The sequence below is a fragment of the Staurois parvus genome, unplaced genomic scaffold (genome assembly GCF_062004578.1).
Source record: "Staurois parvus isolate SC_StPar_1 unplaced genomic scaffold, SC_StPar_1.0 ptg001328l, whole genome shotgun sequence".
NCBI lineage: Eukaryota > Metazoa > Chordata > Amphibia > Anura > Ranidae > Staurois > Staurois parvus.
In genome coordinates this window covers 1,694,062-1,718,680 of record NW_028319124.1, presented here as the reverse complement: position 1 = coordinate 1,718,680, position 24,619 = coordinate 1,694,062, and the positions used below count along the sequence as shown (strand labels likewise).

The 24,619-nt window shown below is 43.3% G+C and overlaps 1 protein-coding gene across 4 annotated transcripts in view; it reads left to right on the top strand.

Moving 5' to 3' along the window:
- PRR36 (proline rich 36) overlaps window positions 1-24,619 on the top strand; it is a 67,352-nt gene that overhangs the window by 28,603 nt on the left and 14,130 nt on the right. For 3 of the 4 annotated variants that reach the window (XM_089661226.1, XM_089661225.1, XM_089661223.1), the window contains exons 1-4: window positions 835-986; window positions 13,611-13,778; window positions 23,639-23,717; window positions 23,991-24,037. In XM_089661226.1, the coding sequence (XP_089517352.1) occupies window positions 13,622-13,778; window positions 23,639-23,717; window positions 23,991-24,037 (283 nt within the window). In that variant the 5' untranslated portion in view covers window positions 835-986; window positions 13,611-13,621. Of the gene's footprint in view, window positions 1-834; window positions 987-13,610; window positions 13,779-23,638; window positions 23,718-23,990; window positions 24,038-24,619 lie in introns of those variants that run through there. The other variant, XM_089661224.1, reaches the window with a different exon arrangement.

Genomic DNA, 24,619 nt, shown 5'->3' with positions numbered 1-24,619 from the left:
TGTTCGGGCAGATTTCAGTGAGTTATTCCAAAAAATGTAGGGTCGCTGGTTCGAATCCTAACCCCGGCACCACCTGCCTGGAGTTTGCATATTCTCCCTGTGACTGCGTGGGTTTCCTCCGGGTACTCCGGTTTCCTCCCACACTCCAAAGACATGCTGGTAGGTTAATTGGCTTCTGTCTAAATTGTCCCTAGTATATGAATGTACGTTAGGGACCTTAGATTGTACTCCCTTTGAGGGTTAGGGACTGATGTGAATGTACAATATATGTATGTAAAGCGCTGTGTAAATTGACGGCGCTATATAAGTATTTGAAATAAAAATAATTTTAAAAAATAATAAAATAATAAAAATGACAGGCCTACAATAAAAAAAACGACATATTTCCATGCAAAAAAGTGTGCCGCTTTGAGCCCAGAAATACTGACATAATCAGACCGCTAGGGAGGTTAATATCATAATATATTCATGATTACAGCGCTGCCTAGGGTTCAGCTAGAACTTTGTAACTGGTCCCACCAAACCGACACCTGCCATGCAACTGGTTGCTATGGGCTCCAAAGACGCTGCGGTTTTCATACACCAGGCCCCTGTGTGTGGTGAAATAAGCCCCCTCTCTGTGCTGTACACAGTGTGCCAGGGAGGCAGCTCCGGCTGCTGCTGGTCCTTTCAATGAGTGCACAGTGTATTGTTGTGTAGTTGGGGGAGTTCTATTGATCTGCTCTGCCATCTACTTGTGAGGGATAATAGAAAGCGTTAATCTTCCCCTGGGAGGGTATGAATATTCACATCACCCCTTAGCCCTGGGAGTGGGGAGGGGGGAGCCAGCTTCCAAATGCTCCATGCTCTCTCCTCCTATTGGAGGCTTCCTCCTCCCTGGTACCCTGTCCCCATCCATCTCCTCTTCTTCCCCTGACACTTGTCTGTGTGCGAGGAGAGAGGAGGGACGCAGGGAGTGACTGGCACACTGGAAGAGCTACGAGGAGGTGAGTGCCGAGGTTTACCATTGTCTCCTCTACCTGTCGGTAATATTAGCCTGCATTATGTCTAGGGCTCTGGTGTCGAGCGCCAGGACGTCTTTGCGCATCTCTGCCTGCGTCAGTCATTCTAGAGGATAATAGCTGCGTGTTTTCTGGATTTCGTAGCTGTAGGAAGCTTCCAAGTGGTCTTTGTGCCATAACCAAACGCAACCAATCGGCGTCCCCACTGCTCCAGACCGACAAAAAGACGTAATCGGGGCAAAAGTAGAAGAGAACGTTACTCCCAAGCCCTGAAACGGGTCACTCTCTTGGAAGACCGGCGCTGAACGCCAGTAGGGGCTCATCCTACGCTCCAGTTGGCGCGATCTGGTTGGATATGGGTGACCGCTCTTGGCATACCTCATTGCTCTGCTTTACCAAACCCCAACAGGGGTCATCCAACCAAGCAGGAGAAGGACGCAAAGTGCGCAAACCCATATATCATCGCTGTATAGCTGTCAGAACAACCAAAGATGACTGCTGATTGGTTGCTGGGGGTTATGCGTTAGGATACAAGGCAGTGTGTGTTCCTATAATGTGTGCGCCTACAATTGGATGGAAGTGCTTGTCTGGAGCTCCTCTGTCCCAGTGTATTGTGCTGCCGCTGGGGAGGGGGAAGGGCGCTCCTTTTCAAATGCTAACTACCCCAAATGTGAATTGAAAAGCGTCTGAGGGACACTTGTGACTCTGGCTGCCTTCTGGGGAGAGTTGATTAAATTCATATTTATACACAGATGCGTGTGATGTGCTTCTATATTTTTACAATGACTTTCTTTGTAATGAGATTTACTTAAAGTGGTTTTAAACTCAAAACCAAAAATGTAAAATATTGCAGCTTACCAATCATTAGATGTGGTGGCTGCATTAGTTTTCTTTATTAGGCTTGTTTTCCCCTCTGTTTTCACCTGATGATCTAGCCAGTAACACATCTCCTGTATTAAAGTGCCTACACTCTGGATGAAGGAGCACAGGGGGCACTTTCAGACGGCAGCATTATCAATCTAAGGGGGGGTTAAATGCACTAGCAGATATAAATACACTAACAAATTCAGGCTTTTTTTCCCTCTGTTTTCACTCATGACCTGGCCAGTAATACACCTCCTGTATTAAAGTGTCTCCACTCTGGATGAAGGACCACAGGGGACACCTTTGGACAGCAGTATTGTCAACCCAGGGGGAGGGGAGTGTCAGATGTACTAGCTGATTATAATACACTAATAAATTAAGATTTTTTTTTTCCCATGTTTTACTGGTGATCTGGCCAGTGACACACCTCCTGTATTACAGTGCCTACACTCTGGATAGAGGAGCATAGGGAGCACCTTTGGACAGCAGCATTGTCAATCCAGGGTAAGGGGAGTGTTAGATGTACTAGCAGATTTAAATGCACCAACAAATTTAATCTATTTTTCCCTGTTTTTTCACCTGGTGATCTGGCCAGTAGCTCACCTTCTGTATTAGAGTGCCTCCACTCTGGATGAATGAGCACAGGGGGCAGTTTCGGACAGCAGCATTGCCAATCTGGGGGGGGGAGTGTTAGATGCAGTAGCAGATATAAATACACTAACACATTTAGGCTTTTTTCCTTCTGTTTTCACTTATGACCTGGCCCTTAATACACCTCCTGTATTAAAGTGTCTCCACTCTGGATGAAGGAGCACCTTCGGACAGCAGCATTGTTAATTTGGGGGCAGGGGCGGGCTGACAGCTCATGGGGCCCCTGTTTCCTCACCCATACTCCAACCACACCCAAAAAAGCCTATGAAAGGTACCAGGGGCATCTCATGGGTACCAGGGGCATCTCAAATACACTAAATTGAAGCTGAACCTCAGCTCTCACTGCAATTACAGCAACAGTTTTTGGTTTTTTTTTTTGGGGGGGGGGGGCATAAAGGTTTTAAATGAATAAATAAAAGCTGATCACTGTAAGCACCCCAGTCAGTGGTATATGGTTTGTCTTGATCCTCTAAACTGCTACTCTTGCAGAAGAGCTTGTTCTGTTGAAAAACAACAGACTTACTGGCCAGATCACCAGATAGAAATAAAGAAAGCCTTAAAAAAGAAACCTAATGCAGCCATCACATCTTAGAATTGATAAGCTGCAATATAGTACACTTTAAGAACAGGCGGTGGTGGGCCTTATACAAAGTTTAACGCCTGAAGCAGTGTTCTGTTACCCAGAGCAGCCAATCGGTGATCAGTATTCACAGTCTGACAGTTGTAACCAGAAGCAAGATGATATTTCATTGGCTGTTATGAGTCACTGCACAAGTCATAGGATCATTACTCAACAAACAAACCAGTTTTTAGAGGCGATGTAAAGATGGCCACACACTAGTAGATTTTCAAATGAATGTCAAATGAAATTTCTCAGTACATTTGATGATTCAATGAATGTCATTTGAAAGTACTTCACAATTTGGTTTCCTTTTAACCTTTAATTTTGGAATGAATGTAATTTCCAGAATGAAAACCGCATACGCTGTTAGAAACGTATTTATCCAAGAAACATTTTCCATCCTACTTCTTTGACTTTTCTCATTACTGCTGTCGAAAACTAAAGTGAATGGACCCCACTAAGGGTTAGAAAATCGAATGAATGCTCTGAGAATGAAATGTTTGTACCAGCGGATAGCCAGCTTTCCTGTTATTGGACAGTGTCAGGGCTGTATTTAGACCAGGGGCGGACTGACCATTTGGAAACCGAGGGCCCAGGATCAGTAGGGGGCCCCATGAGATGCCCCTGGTACCTTTTTCATAGGCTTTTTTGAGTTTGGGCAAGGACACAGGGGCCCCATGATCCCCTATTGCCCGGGGGCCCCATGATTTATCAGTCCGCCCCTGATTTAGACATCGTGCTTTCCTAGGCATACACGTTTTTTTGTAGAAGCTCCGCCCCTTGCGTCATCTGATACTTTTAGTAATAACTAATGCTAGAATGGCCTATAGGAAGCCTGCTCTCTGCTGTTTATACAGATCTGAGTTTCAGCTGTACAAAAAAGAAAAGCAGCTTCGAAGCTGTAGCAGAAATCAAAGCCCCTGTCATGTTCCTCGGGTACTACTGCCCGCCAAGCGCGACCCTTTCAAAGGAATGGGGCCGTGCTTTTTTTTCATACAGCATTTTATTTTACCCAAACAGCTGGTGATGAGGCAACACATCACCTCACCACTCTTTCTAGATCGCTTTTCAGAGGCGCAGCAGTGCTTGCCACAGGTGTAAATGAGCCCTAAAACAGGTCCCAAATGACCTCCTTAGCTGCAGGCACTTAAAGTGATACTAACCCAGGACCCTGCATTTACTATATCTGGTCTCCCCGGACCCTGCATTTACTATATCTGGTCTCCCCGGACCCTGCATTCACTATATCTGGTCTCCCCGGACCCTGCATTCACTATATCTGGTCTCCCCGGACCCTGCATTCACTATATCCAGTCTCCCAGGACCCTGCATTCATTATATCTGGTCTCCCCGGACCCTGCATTCACTATATCTGGTCTCTCCGGACCCTGCATTCACTATATCTGGTCTCCCAGGACCCTGCATTCACTATATCTGGTCTCCCCAGACCCTGCATTCACTATATCTGGTCTCCCCGGACCCTGCATTCACTATATCTGGTCTCCCGGTGTGTTTTTTGGAAAGGGTCAGGGACTTTTTTAATGCAAAAAGTTACATTTTTGGTTCTATAGACTTCAATGGAAACGCTGAAGAAAAGCATGTATTGCATTTTTGCTGCGTTTTTGCCGCATTTTTTTATGTGTTTTGCATTTTAAATCTGCCCAGCAATAAGAAAAATGTAGAAAAAAAAAAAAATCCAAACCCTTAAAAAACGCAGGTGCAATAATGCAAAACGCAATGCAGAAATGGTTCAGCCTGCATAGATGTGAACCTAGCCTTAGAGCAGTCTTGTGACTTCAGTGTTCAGCCGAGCACTGGTTAAAGCTTGTAGGAAGAGTTTTCATTTTGCTCTAGGAGGATGCAGAACTCCTGACCTCTGTCTGGACAGTGCTGATTGGCCCTGTGCTGATCACATGCACTCTCCCAAAGAAAGAATAACTCTCTAGCAATACACTCTAAACTGAGCATGTGCAGAGTGGCTCCTAGAGCTCTGTACTATCAGCAGATGGGCTGGGGACAGTAGGAGAAGGGGAGGATCAGAGAAGTCAGGATCAAACAGGATTTTTTACACAATGCAGAGGATTAACTCTTTAGGTTCCACAGTGACTATAACAAGCATTATTTACTGCATATACAGACTGATGTTATTGTCGTGGGTTTAGTAACTCTTTAACAGAAGCTCTCAAAGTCAGTTCTCTGCACTCTGCTCTCTCCTCTCTTGTTGTGTGCCTGCTGCCAAGTCACTACTAGGAGGGTGTAGCCGAGCTACTGAAATGAGAGTTAGGGACGATTTACAAGGCCATTCATGGCCATACACCACCCAGATTAGTGTATTTCTGCAGCAGGTACAGCCAGGTATTTACATTCAGCTGCTGCACAAATCAGTGACAGGCTGATAGGCACCATAACTGTTCATATGTATTCGCATATAGAATGATTACCTGCGGTACAGAGCGGCTCTTCTGTACCTAGCCGTAACATACCTAGAATGTACATACCTAGCTGGACCCGCTGCAGAAACCTGCTGATCTGATCTGTGTACAGCCATGTGAGCCCTTACAGCGGATCTATACTTCGTACTTCATACTTAGTATGTTTATATAACCCTCCCCTTGCCATCATCTAAAAAGCTGACTTTTTTTATCTACCTTTTTTTTCAGTCTACCCCCTGCCTAGGCAGAATGAGGTGTTTTTTGCTCTAATGGCCTCTTGGGATATCCAAGTCAGATATCCCAGGAGTCACTAGCATACAGACAGCGGTTAAAGGAGGAAGGACCTTGCAGCACATCATCAGGGGCCTACTGCAAAAACCCCAGAAGAGACAGCCAGCTCCTGATGATGCAAGAAAAGAAGATGGCAGCGGGGAACCTGGCATGTGGCAGCAGAGTGCTAGATTACAGCAGGACAGTGTTGCATGTCACAAGGAAGACTGGAAAAAAAAACTAAGAAATGGAAGTGAAGTTCCTCTTAAGGGTTAATTCACCATTACAGAAAAAAATTTAAAGGTGAATTAACACCGTACATCATCCCCACCCCCCAATCCCCGCTGTACTGACCTCCCGCAGCTGGTCCAGCAGTCCAGGGATTGAAATCCCCCTCTTCTCTGGCAGCACTTCCAGGGCAGATCAGAGTGATTCACTGTCTGACCAATCAGAATCAATCTGATCTGTCCTGCAAGCGCTATACAGAGAAAATAAAGAATAGTATATTGAAGGATTTCAAATCCCCGCTGGACCGGCTGCTGGGATCCCTGACAGCTCAACTTCACCAGAGATAAGTACAGCAGGGACTGGCATGTGGGGTGGGGAGGGTGCATGGTGTTTGTTCACCTTTACATTTTTTTCAGTAAAAGGTGAATACTTTAAAGTACTTTCTACTGTATAATTTCAGGGTGAATTGCACCATGGTGCCTGCAGCTACAGAGGTTACTGAGGGCTTGTTTTAAAGGTCAAGAATATGACTGTCCATGGCTTGACCCCAGTGCTATTTTAAAGGTTCCCAAAGGGAAAATTCCAGATACATAACTGATAGATCAGGGGTAGGCAACCTTAAAGAAGTTGAGATCTACCTGAACAACATGGGTTGAAGTCAAAGACCACCGGGCACAGTGTCGCCTCCTCACACCTGATTTAAACCATTATTGCCGTACTACTGTCCCGCAGTCACCTGCATTGCATGGCAATTATAGGCTTCAATCAGGTAGTGAGGAGGCCTCGTTCACTTGAATGGTTTATGCTTGGCAGATGCTGCACCCACCAACTGATGTGGCTGTGATGTGTACACCCCTGGCCATTGCAACTAAAGGGGGTGCAGTTGGGGAAGGGGGAAGTAAAAACAAATCTTAACTATGGGGTTTTACCACCTTCCAAACTGCAAATGTAAATGAACCCTTACTGTTCTGAACCTCCTATACGGCTGCTTTCACACTGATGTGCTGCAGTTTACTTGCACCGCATTTGCAGCTCACTGCAACTTTCATTTTCCTGGGTTAGCTGCATTTTGCCATAGTCTTCTATTATATCCTGCAGATGTGTTGCATTTTCTGAAAGCTCACCAGAACCAGGGGCGGACTGACCATTCAGGCTGCCCGAGGGCCCAGGGTCAGTAGGGGGCCCCATGAGATGCCCTTGGTACCTTTCATAGGCTTTTTTGGGTATGGTTTGAATGTGGGTGAGGACACAGGGGTCCCATGATCCTCTATTGTCCGGGGGCCCCATGAGTTTTCAGTCTGCCCCTGACCAGAACTCCTGCATTCAGGAGGTTTGGTTTGCTTTCAGAAAGTGCACCAAACCCTCAGGATATAATAGAAGTCTATGGCTAAGTGTAGGAAAGCAGCAGGTACATTGCACTGCACCAGCATTGTGGGTAAACCGCAGCACGTCAGTGTGAAAGCAGCCCTATACTATTATGCCCAGTGTATTGCTTCACACTGACCTCAAGAGCTTTTCTTTACTGCTGCTGGCACCACTCTGGAGACCACTAGCCGGGATCAGAGATGCAGTGTAGTTGGTCTCACTCCGCATGGGACAGGAGCCGGCACTACAGAGGAGGCATCAGCTTATGCGGCTCTTGCTCCCTACTACAGCTCCAACTTTACAAATAGTCCCTCTGCATTGCACTCTGATGCTCTGGGCTGGCGGGTCAGCAAGCCTAGACTGCAATCTACCAGGCATCTGGCCATGATCTACTGGAAGATCACAATCTACAGGTTGCTGACCCCCGAGCTAGATGTTTAGCAGCTCAGCAAGACAATTGTCATTTATGTATCATCATACCAGATTGAGATAGAGCCAACAGTTTGCGCAGCGCTTTACAAAATGAAGAGGAACAGTACAATTTCAATACAAGAGAGTTGAGATGGCTCTGACCATGTGAGCTCACAATCTAAAGATATTCTAATTACTAAACTTACTGGTCAGATTTTTCATAGTTTATACAATATCTGACCGTACATTACAGTGATTGCACTTAAATGAATGAATATTAAAAAAAGCTTTGTTTGACACTTGCTCACCCGCCATGATATTCTGTCCAGGGATGGCCACTGGAATTCACTGCAACCAGTCAGAAATAAGCTTTTAGCCTTTTAGACCAGTGAAAATGCACGTGTGACTAGTTGGCAGAGATTGGCCGTTTGGCTATTTGGGGGAGATTTATTAAAACTGGTGCACACAGAATCTGGTGCGGCTGTGCACATTAACCAATCAGCTTCCAAGTTTTTCTGCCCAAGTTTAGTTGAAGAAGCTGAAGTTAGAAGCTGATTGGTTACTACCCACAGCGGCACCAGATTCTGTGTGCTCCAGTTTTAGTAAATCTCCCACTCTGTCTTTTTATCTAGTATATGACCTGTTCTTGGGGCCCTTTGTAACCAATCAGTTTCCTCACATTCATTCCCCCAACCTGCACTATAAAAAGGAAGGGTAAAAATCTGATGACTTATTATTAGTTCTGGATTTAGGCACATTATTATTTGTATCTGTGCAAGTGTGTACTGGTGAAGAGCAGCTTCTAGGAGCGGCACTGGTTGATTTGTACACGGTACATAATGCGGTGAATGCAGTGATATAGTGGTAGAGTCAGGGGCCACATTGGAAGTTTTGAACCCACCACTGATTGTGCCCTGCCCAGGGGCGGACTGACCATTTGGAAACTCGGGCACTGCCCGAGGGCCAGGGGTCAGTAGGGGGCCCCATGAGATGCCCCTGGTACCGTTTTCATAGGCTTTTTTTGAGTTTGGGCAAGGACACAGGGGGCCCCATGATTCCCTATTGCCCGGGGGGCCCCATGAGTTGTCAGTCCGCTCCTGGCCCTGCCACTTTGCTGCCTCCACTTTAATTGCCTTCTCCAGTCACCTTAGAAGCAGAAGACAACTTCAGGATAACAGGGGATTCTCCAGGTGGCTGTTGCAGTGATATTTACCCCTGCATCCCTTGTGCTTGGTCATGGGACATTTCAGATCCTATGACTACATTACGTGCTAGGAACACACAGGGAAGTGGGAATTGACCAGCCATCAGCAGCTTCCTTGCTGTAACTAGCACTTTTCTACGGACAATAACTGTTTGATCCCAATGCAGTATATGGAGGCTAGAACCCCCTCCTTTCTCCAGTACACCCATTACAGTTGTGTTTTCCTCGGTCCCTGGTCCTGCGCCAGTGGCTTAAAGGGTTGGTTCACCTTTAACAAAAAATTGCCCATGCAGGCAAGGGGTGCCTGAAGATAAAATGAAAGAGTGAAGCTTTGAGCAAAGTTAAATAATGCCCTTGATCTAGGTTTAGGCCATTAAAGCTGAATTCCACCCAAAAGTGGAAGCTCAGCTTATCTGCCTCTTCCCCCTCCGCTGCTACATTTGGGGGGGAGGGGGAGCGGGTACCTGGTTTTTACAGGTACCACTCCCACTTACAGCTCACTTTGCAGCGGTGAACTGAGCTGGAAGTGGGAGTGGTACCTGTAAAAACCAGGTGCCCACTCCCTCTCCCCCTCCCTCCCAAATGTGGCAGCTGAGGGGGGAGGAGGTAGATAAGCTGAACATCCACTTTTGGGTGGAATTCAGCTTTAATGGCCTAAACCTAGATCAAGGGCATTATTTAACTTTATACCCCCCAGCCCTCTGGGAAACTCAAAAGGTCCCAGAAGACTATGGCCCATTCACAAAGTGCAGCGTGCTTTGCGCATGCCCAGTAGGAAACCGGTGTTTGAAGAATTGGCTCGGGATGAGGACACCGCTGGATGCCTGGACAGGAAAGTGCCCCAATATTAGGAGTCAGTAAAAGTTGTGGGGGGACTAGGAACTCCACTTTATCATACCTCCTGAAACATGGCTGAAAAACTCCCAGAGATGACAAGATCCTTTCTTGACTTGTTGCTAGGATGTTGTTGTTGGTGGTGGTGAGCAGTAACAGTTGGAAGTATCTTAGCAACATCCTAGCAACGAGGCAGGAAAGAATGTTGTCATCTCTGGATATTTTTTTAGCCAGGCTTCGGGAGGAACATAGCCTACACCTAAAGCAAGAGCATTATCCAACCTTAGTCACAGCTGCTCAGTTTGTTTTCATCTACAGGCTCCCTTTATCTGCATAGGTAGTTTTTTAAGTAAAAGTGAACTAACCCTTTAATTCTGACAGATGCTCGGCAAACCATTTACTTTTTGCTGTTTCTAAATGACTGAGCCTTCACATCAACATTGCAGCTATCTATTCTTTCATTAGCTCTGTGGTTGGCCTTCTACCTGGTTCATTGTTAGGACTTCACCAACACAATGCTTGTTATACAGGAGCATCAGGTGCATGCCCACACCCAATGTTCTATTCTCACTTCTATAAAGCTTGCTGGGTTTGCCATCTCTGCTTTGTCTTGTGTCTTTGTACATCTCATCTTGTCTCCTTGTACCTCCGTGGTGATGAGCATGTAGGAGTGGATGCGAAGCACGGCACATTTGTGTAGGGATCACAGTGTGGGTGGTGGGTAGGAGGTGTAGGCAGCATCTGGCATTCTCTGCATAATTAATACCTCGAGGACCACAGAGCCCAAAATACAGAAACCTGGGCTATTCAGACAAATGAGATCACTGTTTTCTGGATTCACGCTTGTCTCGTCTTTGGCTGTGAACCCTCAGGAAATGGGGAGGAGGGCTTGGCTGGGCCACCACAAAGGAGCTGTCTCTGGAAGAGAGGGGCCCATATACTGGACACCACATACAGCTGGCATGTTTAGCTCAAAGCAAACAGGCGGCCAAACTAAGGACATCAGTTCCTGACAATCACATTTATGTGCCTAAATTAATAGGAATAACAATGCTATGTTATTGAATAAAAACACGTATTCATAGATTTTATTTAGTAGACAATTTGTTTAAGACTGAACGTTCAGATTTAGATTTAGCGTTTTCCTATTTATGGGGGAGAAAAAAAAAATTATGTAAAGATGGTTTCTCTAAGTAAAATTTATAATACTTGCCAATACAGATGGCGTTGCAGTCGGTCTTCACTGTTTTGCAGAGCTTAAAGTGGACCTTTATTCATGAAGTTAAAGTGGTTGTAAAACTCAGTCACAAAATACGAACAAAACATATTCCTCTATAGCGTTTACTTGTCTCAATTAAGAGCACTAAGTGTCATATCTGTCTGTTGCTTCATTATTCTGCTATCTGCAGGAATCACTTCTGACAGGTTTTCCTGACACCAAGAGAAAAATGGTGACAGGGGAGGGGCCTCCAGGAGATTGACAGCCCCAGCTCTGTTCCTGTGAGCTGTGTGGAGGGGGGGTCTCTTTCCTCCAATCAGCTCTCATTACTGAGCTCTGCAGAGTGTAACTTCTCTTCCCCTTTTTTCTGAACTCTCAAACAAGCTTTATAAATTCAGCTCTTTGAACAGATGTAAAGAAGAAAAGTCTGCAGATAGACAGGTACAGCTTATGTAGGAGGATTTGTTTCATCTCTGTGTAACACCTGAGGCCAGTCACTTCACTTGGTATATGTAAGGGTTTACAACCACTTTGCCTAACTCCCTACACTCTTTCCTGCTTTAGAAGCAGGGACAAACTGGCTAGTGAGCAGACCTAGCGGTACATCATCGGGGGCCTTCTAAAAGAACCCATAAGAGAGAGCTGTCTTCCAATGATGTAAGAAAGATGGTGGCACACTGGCTGGTGAGCAGACCTAGATGTTTATCATCAGGGGCCTGCTAAAAGAACCACTAAGGGACAGTCGGCTCTCCATAATGTAGAAAAGAATGTGACGTATTGGCTGGTGAGCAGACCTAGAGTTGCATCATCGGGGGGCCTTCTAAAAGAACCAATAAAAGACATTTGGCTCCCCATGATGTAGGAAAGATGGTGGCACACTGGCTGGTGAGCAGACCTAGTGGTGTATAATCAGGGGTCTGCTAAAAGAACCAGTAAGAGACAGCCAGCTTCCCATGACATAGGAAAGAAGGTGACACACTGGCAGGTGAGCAGATCTAGGGGTGCAACATCAGGGGCCTGCTGAAAGAACCGGCAAGAGACAGCTGGCTCCTCATGACGTATAGAAAGATGGTGGCATGGGACCTTACCTGTGGCAGTGGAACAGTGGATCACAGCAAGGCTGAATATTCTGGGCAGGCGAGTACAGTTTCTGATGAGAACTTTGCATAGCAAGTAAGATGGGATTGGAGGGGTTAAGTTCCTCTTTAAAATGTATGTCTAGCTATTATCCTTTTCATAGCTTTGGATTCAGTAGATAAAGGTAGCAACCCCTATCAGTGCTCCATTAGAGAGATTTCTGCTCACTTCCTGTCCTGTTGACAACCTTGCCAAACAGGAATTAAGGAATACTAACAGCAGGACAAAGAGAAATTAAAATTATTTTCTTTAGTAGATTAGGGGAGGGCTAGAACCCCAGTCAGATTTCATCTGTGTTCCTGTTGTACGTTTTCCTTTCCTTCCTTTTTAATGAAACCCTTGTCAGCAGACAGAAGGTGAGGGTAAATATCTCTAAAGAGAGCCTCGGATAACAGTAAAAACCCAACAGGGGTTCTAATGCTTTCCTACTCTAATTAAACAAGAAAACGTTTTACGGCTCAGCATACTCTTTATTACACTAAAAATGGAGTAAGGTTTGCTTTAACTACAGGGCACTGTTATTTGATCATGCTAGGTACCGTCAAAGCTTAGAGCCACCATGCACCATTGCATTGCAGCAATAGAAAAACACACGTGTTACCCCAAGGCATGGCAACGCACCAAGCACAATGCAAGGCACTGTAGTGCCATCTATCCTTAAGGAGTAACTCTACTTTTGCTGAGAAAAAAACCTTCCCCTCTGGTTAATCAATGTACATTGCAAGGAATTTAACAAACTTTGTTGCAGATTTCTAACTTTTGGTATTCTGATGAAATAGCTATTTGTTTGTCTGTGTCCATGTGCAGAGTGAATCTGTATAGGAGTGATTTTATCATTATCAATCAGCTGCTGCTCCTGCAGGGCTCTATTGAGGAAAGTGGCGGGGCCTGCATCCCTTTAGACCTGATTTCCCTTTGGGAGTATCCCACCCACAAAACTGACTTCGATCAATCAACTTAGTTACAATCAGCCTGCCCATACGTGGTTTGAATCTTGGCCAGTCCCTGCTGAACTGGCCGAGATTCGAACCTGTGGCTTGCTTTAGAACCAAAGGACAGAGCTGTTGAGGCCAGCATACACAGCTTGAATTTGTCAGCATGAAATTGGTTGAATATCGAAAGGCTGGGCCTCTCAGGAGTGGAAATGTGTTGGAGAAACTGCTCCTGCATCAGCTGCAAGTTCTGGCTGTAAGAATACAATGGTCTGCAGGGAAGATTAGTCCATCCCCGAGGGCTGAACAAAAAAAGATTCTATAAAAGTGTATACCCAGCTTAAGGAGGAAGGCAACAAGATTGTGGTAAACCTGGGAGGAAGCAGCAGAATCTGGGATAGCTGCATCATTTGCTAATGCCATGCCCTTTATCACCACAGGTTCGGTCAAAATGGACTCCTCGACCAATGGACAAGTCAAGGGGGGGCCTACAAATAAATCTGTGAATTCCAGACCTATTGCAACCAGAAACATAAAAACTGCAAGCCCATCTCAGTCTCCTAAAACAGCTACAGATAGTCCCCGACCAGCAACCTCTAGAAATGCAGGTAAGTACCCCTTTTATTCCATTACCCATTCTATAGAGACCTAGATCTCTGTTTATTTCCATTTCTTTAGCCTGTAAATCCACAATCTTTGGAGTCCTAAGGGCCTGTGTTGACGGGCTTTGGCCATGTGCCAAAGGCATCAGTTTAAGAAGTTTCTGAGATCATTCAACGGTACATTTAAACTGGAATGGATCTCCTTCTGACCTGCATTGACCTGCTGCAAGCAGGTTTAGGATTTCCATACACTTGTCTGTGTCCTATTGGGGAGCTTTTCCTTTACTTCCTGTCTCGAGATGCAACAGGAAGTGAGAGAATATCTCTCCAACGTAAGGGAAATCTTTTCTCAATTGTCACCAGAACAAGTGTCCCAAATGTACCTTTTCTAATTACAATTCAAAGTTTTACCTTTTTCCACATTTTCTGTTCTGGTAATAATAGTCACCAGGACAAATAAGAGAGGGTGAAGTTTCCTAGGGGGACAGAGAAATAAATAAAAACCTGACAGATGTTATGACCCCTCACTACCCTAACCAAAAATACATTTTGGTTTAGTATAAACTTAAATAATGATAACTAAGCCCCACACAGAAGAGTGGGAATTCTCCTTGAAACTATTTTGGCCATTATGTAATATTGTGCAAGGACAATATTTTATGGCCAGTTTTTTTGAGCTTAGTGTAGATACATTACTGTGTATCCTTGAAGTATGATCACCCCTGTTATATAATCGAATAAATGATTTCTTGAATGTCTTATTAAGGTAATGTAATATACACCAATCAGCCATAAACTTATGAACATCCACCACTCCACTAGACCTCTGAAGGTATGCTGTGGTATCTGGCACCAAGCCATCAGTAGCAGATCCTTCAAGCCATTAAAGTTGTGAGGTGGGTTCTCCATTAATCAAACTTTTTTTTCCAGCACATCGCACAGATTCTTGATCTGGAGAATGTGGAAGCCAAGTCAACACCTTGAACTCGTGTTTCTTAAACCATTCTTGAATTCATCAGACCAGGCCATCTTCTTTCATTGCTCTGTGGCCCAGTTTTGATGCTCACGTGCCCACTGTAGGGTCTTTTAACTGTGGACACGGGTCAGCATAGGCACCATAACCATCTGCAGCTACACAGCCCTATACACAACAAACTGTGATGTACTGTGTGTTCTGACACATTTCTATTAGAATGTGCATTAACATTTTCAGCAATATGCACTACAGTTGCTCTTCTATCAGATCAGACTACATGGGCCAGCCTTCACTCGCCATTTGCATCAGTGAGCCTTGGCCACCCATGACCCTTTAGCCAGTTTTCCTTCCTCGGACCACCTTTGGTAGGTCCTGACCACTGCAGACCGGGAACATCCCACAAGAGCTACAGTTTTGGAGTTCCTCTGACCCAGTTGCCTAAACATTACAATTTGGCCCTTGTCAAAGTCACTCAGATTCTTAGGCTTGCCTATTTTTTCTGCTTTCAACACAAATCAGTGACAACATGTTCACTTGCTGCCTAATATATCCCACCCACTTTCAGTTACCATTGTAATGAGATAATCATATTATTCACTTTATGTGTCAGTGCTCATAATGTTATGGTTGATCAGTGTATATTACAGTGACCTGGCCCCCCGAGCGTCTCGTTACTGCTGAGATATCCCACAATATCTTGATACAGCAACCCGGCTCTCAGCTGTCGTATTAACCCATCACAATTCAGCTCTAAAGCAACGTACCACTGCAATATCACATAACAGCAACACAGTCCCAAGTGTCTAATACCCTATAGTAATTCAGTTCTGAAGCATCATACTGCTGTGATATCAAATAAGAGCCCCGAGTGTCTTACCATTACAATATGGTCATTCATTTCCAAAGTGACATACTGCTGTGATATCATATACCCATAACCCAGCTCCCAGGAGTCTTATTACCCCATAGTAATTCAGCTCCAAAGCAACATACCACTGCAATATAATGGAACAGTAACACAGCTCCCAAGTGTCTTACTACACCATAGAATTTCAGCTCCAAACTGACATAGCACTGTGATATATAACAGTAATACAGCTCCTGAATGACTTTTTACCCTATAGCAGCCATTCTCAGCCAGGGTTCCATGGAACCCTAGAGTTGCTCCAGAGGTTGCTAGGGGTCCCTTGAGCTGTGGCTTATTTACCTCCCATCTGATGGCGCCTGAATAATTCTAGATCCAAAACCACTTGGCAGAGCCAATATTACATTCCACGTATAATACTGATAAGAGGCATGGAGGAGCTCAGCTATGAGGAAAGATTAGAGGAACTGAATTTATTCTCTCTTGAGAAGAGGAGATTAAAGTGGAGTTCCACCCAAAAGGGGAAGTTCCGCTTTAAAGATTTGTCCCCTGCTCCCCATTAAGGATTGGTACCTTTGGGGAGCGGGGGGGGGAAACAGGTATCCGAATTTGACAGGTACCCACTTCCGGAAACGGAAGTTGTCCTCCCCTACCTTCCCTCCCCAAAGTCTTGTGGGACACGTGACAGGTCCCAGAAGATGACGGGCCATTCGGGAAGCACAGCACTACTCGCGCATGCTCAGTGGGTACCCGGCTGTGAAGCCGCAAGCTGGGTGCCCACACTGAAGATGGCAGCGCCTGGAATACAGGATGGCCGGAGAAACAGGCTGCGGCAGAAGCAATGCAGGATCGTGGGACAGGTGAGTGGCAGTTTTTGTAGCTGCTGACTTTTATTTTTGTACAGAGTGAGTGGAACTCCGCTTTAAGGGGGGATATGATCAACATGTATAAATACATCAGTGGTTCATATAGTGAACTCGGTGTAGATTTATTCACCCTGAGGTCATCACAGAGGACAAGGGGGCACTCTTTACGTCTGGAGGAAAAGAAATTTAATCTCCAAACATGGAAAGGTTTCTTCACAGTGAGAGCTGTGAAAATGTGGAATAGACTCCCTCAAGAGTTGGTTCTGGCCAGCTCAGTGGATTGCTTCAAAAAAGTCCTGGATTGTTTCTTAGATACACAGAATATAACTGGATACTAACATTTATAGGTAAAGTTGATCCAGGGAATATCTGATTTGCCTCTCAGGGCATCAGGAAGGAATTTTTTTCCTAGCAGCAGCAAATTGGATCATGATTTGCTGTTTTTTTTTTTGCCTTGCTCTGGATCAATTGTGGGTATAGGATTATAACTTTTTTTTTTTTTTTATGGTTGAACTGGATGGACTTTTGTCTTTTTTCAGCCAGACTAACTATGTAACTACATACATAAGTGATCTTTTTATCTGTCTGTAAGGGTGTAATGGGTTTTCTTGCCATCACTATATGAGGGACATTTTACCCTGATCACCAATGTAAGCAGCAATATTCTGAATTCATGAATTATAATTTTCAAGTCTTAGGGAACCCTGCTAAAATTAAGGGTTTCTCTGAGATAAAAAGGTTGAGAAAAGCTGCCACATAGTAATTCACCTCCAGATCAACATAGTCCAGTGATATATAACAGTAACACAGTTCTCGCATACCTTATTACCCTGTACTAGTACAGTTACACAGTGATATACTCCTGCGATATTATATAGTAGCAACCTAGGTCCCAAGTGTCATAAGTGCCATAACAAGGCTCTGTAGCTTACACATGTATTTGCAAATGTGTGCTAACTAAACCCGTTTTTAGCGCATTCTGCTAGACAGGTTAATTCGGTTTGTTTGCAGGCTGGCTGGCAAGTTAGAGCTCGGAATTTTTCTTTTTTTTTGTTGTTTGACATGCGTCCCCCTTCCATGTGCTCCTTGCTGTGAAAGCCAGTTATAGACTGGGGCAGTGGCCGTTTTTTGTACCCAATTGTCATATTACCCTATAATAATTTATCTCCAAAGTGACTTACCTCCATGATATACAGTGCCTTGAAAAAGTATTCATACCCCTTGAAATTTTCCACATTTTGTCATGTTACAACCAAAAACATAAATGTATTTTATTGGGATTTTATGTGATAGACCAACCCAAAGTGGCACATAATTGTGAAGTGGAAAGAAAATGATAAATGGTTTTCAAAATATTTTACAAATAAATATGTGAAAAGTGTGGCATGCATTTGTATTCAGCCCCCCGGAGTCAATACTTTGTAGAACCACCTTTTGCTGCAATTACAGCTGCAAGTCTTTTTGGGGATGTCTCTACCAGCTTTGCACATCTAAAGAGTGATATTTCTGCCCATTATTCTTTGCAAAATAGCTCAAGCTCTGTCAGATTGGAGAGCGTCTGTGAACAGCAATTTTCAAGCCTTGCCACAGATTCTCAATTGGATTTAGGTCTGAACTTTAACTGGACCATTCTAACACATGAATATGCTTTGATCTAAACCATTCCATTGTAGCTCTGGATGGATGTTTAGGGTCCTTGTCCTGCTGGAAGGTGAACTTCCGCCCCAGTCTCAAGTCTTTTGCAGACTCTAACAGGTTTTCTTCTAAGATTGCCCTGTATTTGGCTCCATCCATCTTCCCATCAATTCTGACCAGCTTCCCTGTCCCTGCTGAAGAAAAGCATCCCCACAACATAATGCTGCCACCACCATGTTTCACGGTGGGGATGGTGTGTTCAGGTTTATGTACAGTGTTAGTTTTCTGTCACACATAGCATTTTTCTTTTAAGCCAAAAAGTTCAATTTTGGTCTCATCTGACCAGAGAACCTTCTTCCACGTTTGCTGTGTCCCCCCACATGGCTTCTCGCAAACTGCAACCGGTACTTCTTATGGCTTTCTTTCAACAATGGCTTTTTCCTTGCCACTGTTCTGTAAAGGCCAGATTTGTGGAAAGATTCTCCCACCTGAGCTGTGGATCTCTACAACTCCTCCAGAGTTACCATGGGCCTCTTGGCTGCTTCTCTGATTAATGCTCTCCTTGCCCGGCCTGTCAGTTTAGCTGTACAGCCATGTCTTGGTAGGTTTGCAGTTGTTCTATACTCTTTCCATCTTCGGATGATGGCTTGAACAGTGCTCTTTGAGATGTTCAAAGCTTAGGATATTTTTATATAACCTAACCCTGCTTTAAACGTTACAACTTTATCCATGACCTGTCTGGTGTGTTCCTTGGCCTTCATGATTCTGTTTGATAACTAATGTTCACTAACAAACCTGAGGGCTTCACAGAACAGCTGTATTTATACTGAGATTAAATGGCACACAGGTGACTAATTAGGTGACTTCTGAAGGCAATTGGCTCCACTAGATTTTAGTTAGGGGTATCAGAGTAAAGGGGGCTGAATGCAAATGCACACCACACGTTTCAGATATTTGTAAAAAATTTTGAAAACCATTTATCGCTTTCCTTTCACTTCACAATTATGTGCCACTTTTTGTTGGTCTATCACATAAAATCTCAATAAAATACATTTAAGTTTTTGGTTGTAACATGACAAAATGTGGACAGTTTTAAGTGGTATGAATACTTTTTCAAGGCACTGTATATCATAGAGTTAAGTCACTTTGGAGATAAATTATTATAGGGTAATATGACACTTGGGACCTAGGTTGCTACTATATGATGTCGCAGGAGTATATCACTTTGTAACTGTAATATATTTTTTACCCTATAGTACAGGGGTCTCCAAACTTTCTAAACAAAGGACCAGTTAATGATCTTTCAGACTTTAGGGGGGCCGGCCTGCGGGAAGCCAGAGAAGAAAATGTCCTGGCTTCACTGGGAGTAAACAATGGTGTCAGTGGGAGGAATAGTGTCCCCTCATTGGTGTCAATGGAAGGAACTGTGGCCCATTATTAGTGTCAGTGGTAGGAACTGTGCCCCATCACTGGTGTCAGTGGGTGGAATAGTGGCTTGTCATTGGTGTCAGTGGGAAGAACGGTGCCTCACCATTGGTAGTAATTGGAGGAATAGTGCCCCAAGGTTGGTGTCATTGGAAGGAATTGTATCCCAGCACTGGTGTCAGTGAGAGGAATTGTGCTCTACTGTAGGTGTCAGAGGAATGAATGGTGCCCAGCTGCTGGTGTCAGTGGAAGGGAGTGTGCCCTATTTGTTTTTGGAAGGAATTGTGCCCCATTGTAGGTGTCAGCGAGAGAAATAGTGGCACATCGTTGATGTCATTGTGAGGAATAGTGCTCCATTGTTAGTGATACTGGGTGGAATTGCATACTATCATTCATGTAAATGGAAGGATTTGTGCTACATTATTGGTGTCTGGCAGGAATAATGTCCCAATGTTGGAGTCAGTGGATGGAATAATGCCCCAAGGGCCAGATAAAAGCAAGCAAAGGGCCACAGTTTGGAGATCACTGCTATAGTATTTCAGCTGCAAAGTTTCTTACCTCTGTGATATATAACAGTAATCCAGCTCCAAAGTGTAATTTCCCTATAATATTATTATATAACAATATCCGCGCTCCTGATGGTCTTATCTCAGAAGTTCATCTCCATAGCATAACATCTCTGTAGTATCACATCACAAAATCCAGATCCCGAGTGTTCTAATACTTATAATAATTCAGCTTCAAAGTCACCCACCACTGTGATATCATACAACAGTAACAGCTCCTGAGTGTCTCATTAGTGTCCAGTAATCCATCTCCAAAGGTGTCATACCTCTTTGATATCAGAAACAGAAACTCAGCTTCTATGAGGCTTATTACCTCAGTAAGATCAAATTATAACAACCCAACTCCCAAGTGTCTTATTACTAATGTAACATCATATCAGAGTAATGCTTTAACTCCTGTAAAATGATTTTATAGTAACAAAGCTATCCAATGAGACACTATGGTGACCCAGCTTCCAAGTGACCTATTACTCCTGCAAAATTATATTCCAGTAACCCAACTTCCAGGTGTCTTATTACTATGTAACACCATATCACAGTAACTCCATTCTTGAGTACTTTATTACACTTTAAATGTATATATCAGTTACACACCTATCCAGTGTTATATTTCAGTAACCCAACTTCCAAGTGTCTTATTACCTCTGTAACATCATATCACAGTAACTCCACTTTTTAATGTTTTATTACACCTGTAAATTATTATATCAGTAACCCAGCTTTCCAGTGTTACAGTATATCATAGTAACCACACTTTCAAGTGTCCTATTACTCCTGAAACATTATATTTCAGTAACCCAACTTCCAGGTGTCTTATTTTGTAACATCATATCACAGTAACTCCATTCTTGCATGCTTTATTACCCTTGCAAATTTATATATCAGTTACCCAGCTTTCCAGTGTAATATTTCAGTAACCCAGCTTCCAAGTGTCATATTACTTTGTAACACCATATCACAGGATCTCAATTCTTGAGTACTTTATTACACTTTAAATGTATATATCAGTTACACACCTATCCAGTGTTACAGTTGTGTTCAAAATAATAGCAGTCAGACATCACTAACCTGATCAATCACTGTTTTTGGTAGAAATGATATTTCTACATGGCAAATAATTTACTAGCAGGTGTAGTAGAGTCATAGAAATCCAACAGACCCAACCGTCATGACATGCATGCTGCTGATTCTGTGTAATTGAATCACTAATTGAAAGGGGCATGTTCAAAATAATAGCAGTGTGGAGTTCTATTAGTGAGGTCATTCATTCTTTGAAAAACAGGTGGCAATTATTGCCCTTATTTAAGGAAGGAAGGCAGCAAATGTTGTACATGCTGGTTACAGTGCATTTTTCTCCGAAATTCTGAGGAAAATGGGTCGTTCCAGACATTGTTCAGAAGAATAGTGGACCTTGATTAAAAAGTTGATTGGAGAGGGGAAAACATATAAAGAAGTGCAGAAAATGATAGGCTGCTCAGCTAAAATTATCGCAAAGAAGAAGAATAGCCAAAATGGCAAGGACTCAGCCAACAATCAGCTCCAGGAAGATCAAAGAAGGTCTAAAGTTACCTGTGAGTACTGTTACAATTAGAAGACGCCTATGTGAAGCCAAGCTATCTACAAGAAGCCCCCGCAAAGTCCCACTGTTGAAAAAAGGACATGTGCTGAAGAGGTTACAATTTGCCAAAGAGCACATTGACTGGCCTAAAGAGAAATGGCGCAACATTTTGTGGACTGATGAAAGTAAGATTGTTCTTTTTGGGTCTAGTGGCCGGAGACAGTTTGTCAGAAGACCCCCAAACACTGAATTCAAGCCACAGTACACTGTGAAGACAGTGAAGCATGGTTGCGCAAGCATCATGATATGGGGATGTTTCTCATACTACGGTGTTGGGCCTATTTATCACATACCAGGGATCATGGATCAGTTTGAATACATCAGAATACTTGAAGAGGTCATGCTGCCTTATGCTGAAGAGGAAATACCCTTGAAATGGGTGTTCCAACAAGACAACAACCCCAAACACACCAGTAAATGTGCAACATCTTAGTTCCAGACCAACAAGATTGACGTTATGGAGTGGCCAGCCCAATCCCCGGATCTTAATCCAATAGAAAACTTGTGGGGTGACATCAAAAATGCAGTTTCTGAGGCAAAACCAAGAAATGGAGAAGAACTGTGGAATGTAGTCCAATCATCCTGGGCTGGAATACCTGTTCACAGGTGCCAGAAGTTGGTTGACTCCATGCAACACAGATGTACAGCAGTTCTCAGAAACAGTGCTTATACAACTAAATATTCATTAAGTGATTCAAAGGAAAGCAAAATCTTCAAACATTTTTCAGTTTATATAGTGAATGTTTGAGTTTGTAAAGAAAAATACAAGCACATGCTATTTTTTTTGAACAGTCTAATATTCACTTTTCTTCAATTTTTTTTTAGAGGAACAACACAAATTTGATATATTTTTCTTCATGTTTTGGTTTGGAATAGAATGTGTAGTATTCCCAATGCATTTGTGTGTATGGAAATAAAAGCTATTAGAAGGATTTTGAGCTTTATTCACTTTTTTCAACACGCTGCTATTATTTTGAATACAACTGTATATTTCAGTAACCCAACTTCCAAGTGTCTTATTACCTCTGTAACATCATATCACAGTAACTCCACTCTTTAATGTTTTATTACGCCTGTAAATTATATCAGTAACCTAGCTTTCCAGTGTTACAGTATATCATAGTAACCACACTTTCAAGTGTCCTATTACTCCTGAAACATTATATTTCAGTAACCCAACTTCCAGGTGTCTTATTACTTTTGTAACATCATATCACAGTAACTCCATTCTTGAGTGTTTTCTTACCCTTGAAAATGTATATATCAGTTACCCAGCTTTCCAGTGTCATAGTACAGTAACCCAGCTTCCAAGTGTCCCATTACTCCTGTAACATCATATTCCAGTAACACAGCTTTCCAGTTTCTTACTACCCTAGTAACCTCAAATTACAATAACCTAGTTCATATGAGTCCTATTACCCCTGTAGCATCATATTACAATAATCAAGCTCCTGCAGGTATTATTACCTCTTTAACATATTACATTAACCCTTCTGTGGGTCTTATCACCCTAATACAATCATATCACAGTAACCCAGCTTCCCACTGCAGCATCATATTATTGGAACACAGCTCCTATATATCCTACTAACCTTGTAACATCCTGAGTACCATTAATTATTTTGCTTACCCTATAATCCTTGTATCCTTCGGACTTCCATTAATATTTGAAGTGCAGTGTATAACATGAGCACATTAATAATATGTGACATTTTATTGGATGTAATTGATTTTTTTGGTGTCGTGCAGAGATGGCTTTCAGAGGTTACACTAGGTCAGGAAAAGACCCCCCCCCCCCTCCGGTACACTTGCATTATTTTCTTTTTTGGTTTGTGAAATCAAACACCACACCATATGTTCAAAATGACTATTATTCTGTGACTTTTAACCTTTTTTTTTTTTATTGTACATCAAGGGCCACCTTCCAAAACTGCAAGTGCCAAAGTGACCTCTGGAGCAAAGGAAGTAACTAATGCAAAGATCAGCATGGTCAGGTAAATCTGCTGGGAAGTATGGTAAAGAAATGCTATTAAGAATGTGGTACAAATTTGCAACAATGTGCAAAATTGTGATTAAAAAAACAGTTAAATTGCCACCTCAAATTAATATCTGACTTTTGGATGGGCTTTATGTAGTAGAGACTTCAACAGTAAGTCTTACCTACAGCAGATTGTGTAACTACCCTTTTCCATTAGGCTGTACAAAAATTATCTTATGCAAGCCAATTCTCCTGTTTTTATTGTATTTAAAGTGTATTTCTTTTACAGGACAGCAGTTGCCTCCCCCAACAAACCTAAATCAGTAACACAAAAAGGTAAGCTTTTTTTAATTTCTGCCGTCTGTCTTCTTCCCGACATCACCCAGGGTAATAGTGGAGTCATGGGCAAGAAAGCTGCAGTTCCTGAAGAGCACATTCTCCAACCATTTTGCATAAATCCTAGGAACACACGGGGATTAAAAAACCACTTCTGGCTTACAGTGTTTCACTTTTGTAGCCAAGCAACAGAAAGAAAAAGTTTTTCTGCTATGGGTCATGGCGGAGTGGCAAGGCCTACACACTCCCTGGATTGAGCCAAAATATTGTAACCAAGGGATGGTGTGGGATATAAATGATATTTCGCCCTTACAAGTTGCATAGCTTTGGTGCAGATGTTAAACTACTGTATTCATTAGATATTATTATTACCATAGATATCAGCTCTTCCACTTTAAGAGGAAGCAGAAAAGGAAATTCTGCTAACTATAGGCAGTGCCACTTGAGCCATTTCCCCACAGGCATAAAAGCACACTCCCACACCATCCCACTCAGGCATCAACAGCGAGGCTCTTTCTTTCCATACATCATACATCAGCATCAGAGGTAGGGCATCAGCTCTGAGGAAAGGGATTCGTCCCC